The sequence below is a fragment of the Scyliorhinus torazame genome, unplaced genomic scaffold (assembly GCF_047496885.1).
Source record: "Scyliorhinus torazame isolate Kashiwa2021f unplaced genomic scaffold, sScyTor2.1 scaffold_141, whole genome shotgun sequence".
Taxonomy (NCBI): domain Eukaryota; kingdom Metazoa; phylum Chordata; class Chondrichthyes; order Carcharhiniformes; family Scyliorhinidae; genus Scyliorhinus; species Scyliorhinus torazame.
Genome location: NW_027307868.1, coordinates 312451 through 316456, shown reverse-complemented (window position 1 = coordinate 316456; position 4006 = coordinate 312451). Strand labels below are relative to the sequence as shown.

Sequence of the window (4006 nt, the reverse complement as noted above, 5' to 3'; positions counted from 1 at the left end):
AACCGAACCCTGAGTCTGCAAAGGGAAACACTTGGCCTGCCTCTGCTCATGTTTCATTCAGCAAGCAGGCAGGCAGGCAGGCAGGCAAGCAGCAGATTCTGTCCTGTCCTTATTTCTGGCTTCACATTGCTGCTTTCCCTCTCCATTTCTGACATGTTGGGAATGGCCATTCGTCTGTCGCCTTAGGGAGGCTTTCCACAAGAATGAGTCAAAAAGCAGCAAGAAATCACCAGTTAAACACCACTTCATTTCTGCCTCCATTTGGAGAGAAGATTCCTGGCTGGGCCACAAAAACAAAGCTCACTGCAAAGTTTCACTTCAGATTGGACATCTTGTATTGTTCACACACACACACACAGGCTTTTCACTCCAATCCTCGGATTGGAATTTCTCATCAAACAGTTTGCATCCGATGAAAACGGTCAGTTTAATAACCCAACGTCCTGACTGCCTCACGTCCTGGCACCCTCACCTGGCAAGTTTGAAACTTCCATTTCTGCTGACTTCCAGTCGCCGCAAAGTGCTGCTGCCAATTCAAGTCAAAGTGTACAACTCGGAATGGAAATGGCCTCCAATTCAGGCTCCTGTCCACTTGGCAGCATTCGCCATTTGGGCAGGCAGGAGGCATATGAAGCAAAAGTGTGTGTGTGTGTGTGTGTGTGTGGGGGGGGGGGCAGGCGCTGCTTCCAGTGCTGCCAGCAGGTATCTTCAAGCTCATTCCAGCCACGCTTTCACTCTCCACTCGTCTCCTGTCGTTACTGACGGTCCCTCCGTCTCCCGGGGTGGGGGTCGGGCAGCGCTTCAGGCCGCCCGCCGGCTGTTTGCGTGCACCCGACCCCGACCCCCGCGCAGCTTGCGGTAGGCGGCCACCCCCAGCCAGCCGCAGGCGGCCACGGCCGCCCCCAGCGAGCCGCAGACGGCCGCCGCCACCACGGACCCCGCAGTCGACGCGGCGGGCGGTGGGCTCGATCCGCTCGATGACCTGAGGGGGGGGGGGGAGAGAGGTGACAGAGAAGAGGCACGTTAGCAGGTCAAAACAGGCAACGTCATCAGTGGCTCAATACACGTTCCAGGTGTCCAAAGAGGGTCAAACCTCAGCTCGCCTTCACACTCGCTCTGTGTCTGACCCCGTGCTGTACCTGTCCCGGCAGTGTTTGATGGGGACAGTGTCGAGGGAGCTTTAATCTGTATCTAACACCGTGCTGTACCTGTCCCGGCAGTGTTTGATGGGGACAGTGCGGACGGAGCTTTACTCTGTACCTGATGCTGACGGTCGTACAGGTTTTGCCAGCAATCTTCAGTTGTACATTCCCCGCTCTGATCATCTTTTCCAGACGCTGTAGAAGTGACGGGACGGAATGTTGGGAACACCCGGCATATTCCCAGAGTTCGAGGCACAGTTCCAAGCTGCTGCACGTGTGTGGGTTCCGTATGTGGCACCTGAGGAGAGGGACAGACAGGCAGAATCTTTCACCGCTCAGCTCCTCCTGATGTGCCACCCAGTGCTCTCTGCCCTTGTCACGGTCCCGACCCTCCGCCCTGTCGCCTGGTTTACCTGTGAATCGCGGTCACGTTGGCCAGGCCGTCGGCCGCCCCTTCTGCCTCCCGTTCCTCCATCTCCGCGCACTCGGCGCTCTCCCGCACACGGATGCCCACCTGGATCCGGCCTCCAGGCTGGCCGCCCTGGCCGCCCCCTCCCGCAGGAGGAGGAGGAGGGGCGGCGGAGGAGGAGGAGGAGGAGGCCGGGCCCGTCCCGGGGGCTCTCGGCGTCCGGGCCTCGGGGAGCGGCGGCCGGCCGTCGTCACGGCGGCAGAGGCGCCCGCCCGGGCAAGCGAGGACGCCTCGGAATCCCGGCACCTGGAACCCAGAAAGAGGGAGTGGGGAAACGGGGGTGGGGGGTGAAGTAACCAGTTAAGTCGTGCATTAAGAGGCATCGCAATCAGTGGTCTGGTCAGAACCAGGAGCAGGAGTAGGCCACCTGGCCCCTCCATTCAAGGAGATCTTTTGTGGACTCGGCTCCACTTTCCAGCCCAAACACCACAACCCTTAATCCTCCCCAAAAAGACGATCCGCCTTGATCTGAAAAACATTTCACCCAGGAGTCCCACAGATTCACAACCCTTTGGGCGAGCGGGTTCCTCCTAAACTCGCTCAGTCCTAAATCTACTTCCCCTCGTTTTGAGGCTATGCCCCCCCCCCCCCCCCAGCGGAAACAACCCCTGGTCCCCCAACTCCAAACCATCCATGTAAATCGTCAACGGGTGGCGGGGCCCAGCACGGATCCCCCCCCCCCCCCCGAGGGACGCCGCTGGCTGCTGATTGCCACGAGCAGAGAAACGCCCATCAATCCCCCACTCTTTGCTTTCTACTCGTCAACCAACCCTCCATCCGCGCTGCTCCTTTCCCCCTCGGTGCCGGGCGCCTTTACCTCAGGCCAAGTGCCGGGGATCGGCGCCGACGTGTCAAGGGTCGGCCCCCCCCACCCCGGGCCTACCTGAACGCTCTCGCCCGCCCTGCACGGCAGCCATGGCGAACCTTGAACTTGGACCTGAAACTCCTTCTCCGCCCCCGCCAAGCGATGGAGGTAGCAGCGTCCGCCCATTGGCTCCGAGGCGTCCGACGTCTGATTCTGAGGGAGGGAGGCGAGGTCAGCGCTTCAGTACCGTCACCCCCCCCCCCCCCCCCCCACACACAGCGAGGCCCTTTTCCTGTCTCGGTGCCCCCCCCCACCCTTGCCCAGACTCACCGCCCTGGTCAGGTTGGCCAAGAAGCATCGGCTCCGCCGCCCGTAGATCTCCCCGCTCCGGCTGGCGCCGCCGGCCCTCCTCCCCTCCTCCTCCTCCTCCTCCTCCTCCTCCCTCCAACATTCGCTCTGCCGGACGGAAAGACGGGAATCAGAACCCCAGGCCAGGCAGACAGCTGGAGGTGACCCCCCCCCCCACCCCCACCCCCGGAGAAGGGTGGGCGAGTCAATTTGCAGGCGACACTCGAGTGTCGGTGGAGTGAATCTCGTGTTACAAGTCACACACAGGGAAGCTGCAGAGCTGGGCTGGGAGGTGGCAAATGGGAGTCTCAAGGGTGAGCTGATTCATTTTGGAAGGAATAACAGGAAGACAGAGTCACTGGGGCTCATCAGCTAAGATTGCGGGCGGTGCGGGTGAGCAGAGAGATCTCGGTGTCCTCCTCGGTGTACGTGGATCCCTGAAAGTCGGCACCCAGGTTGAGAGGGTCGTGGAGAAGGCGTGACGGCGTGTTGGCTCTTTTGTTGGCACAGGGATTGAGGTCACCAGGAGAGAGAGAGGGTCAGCACTTGCTGAGAGATCCCTCACCCACACACACACTGACAATGTGAACCCAGCAGAGAGAGAGTCAGCACTTGCTGAGAGATCCCTCACCCACACACTGACAATGTGAAGCCAGGAGAGGGACGAGGCAGCACTTGCTGAGAGATCCCTCACACACACACTGACAATGTGAACCCAGGAGAGAGAGAGTCAGCACTTGCTGAGAGATCCCTCACCCACACACTGACAATGTGAAGCCAGGAGAGGGACGAGGCAGCACTTGCTGAGAGATCCCTCACCCACACACACACTGACAATGTGAACCCAGCAGAGAGAGAGTCAGCACTTGCTGAGAGATCCCTCACACCCACACACACACTGAGCGGTGGTGGCGCTGTGAGCGCGGGCAAGTCATAAACCAGTGGCAATTGGAAAGTTGGTTTATGACTTGTCACTCGCACTTGGCGGCTGCCCTGGGCTTGAATGAGTGTGGGCGGGCTTAATATCCGCCCCCCGGGCCGATTTGACAGGCAGGCCGCCTCTGGGAGCTTCCTGGATGGGCTGGGACAGCAACCCGCTGCCCATCGCTCCCGGACCCCGCGGCAAGGGGAGCAGACCGGTTCCGAGGGTGCACCTTTCCCGGGGAGCCGGTTCAGATTCACCCCCTTAGGGAAGGTGCACCTTTCCCGGGGAGCAGGTTCAGATTCACTCCCTTAGGGAAG

The 4006-nt window shown here is 60.4% G+C and overlaps 1 protein-coding gene across 1 annotated transcript; it reads right to left on the bottom strand.

Annotated features, from left to right (window-relative positions):
- Nucleotides 1-228: 228 nt before the first annotated feature.
- On the bottom strand, nucleotides 229-2898 carry LOC140405594 (ciliated left-right organizer metallopeptidase-like). Its single transcript, XM_072494148.1, has 5 exons — nucleotides 2747-2898; nucleotides 2495-2629; nucleotides 1556-1857; nucleotides 1261-1440; nucleotides 229-982 (listed from the first exon to the last, which is right to left on the bottom strand). Exons 2-5 carry the CDS (start codon nucleotides 2600-2602, stop codon nucleotides 802-804), a joined length of 771 nt encoding a protein of 256 aa, XP_072350249.1. The 5' UTR covers nucleotides 2603-2629; nucleotides 2747-2898; the 3' UTR covers nucleotides 229-801.
- Between the last annotated feature and the right edge of the window lie 1108 nt (nucleotides 2899-4006).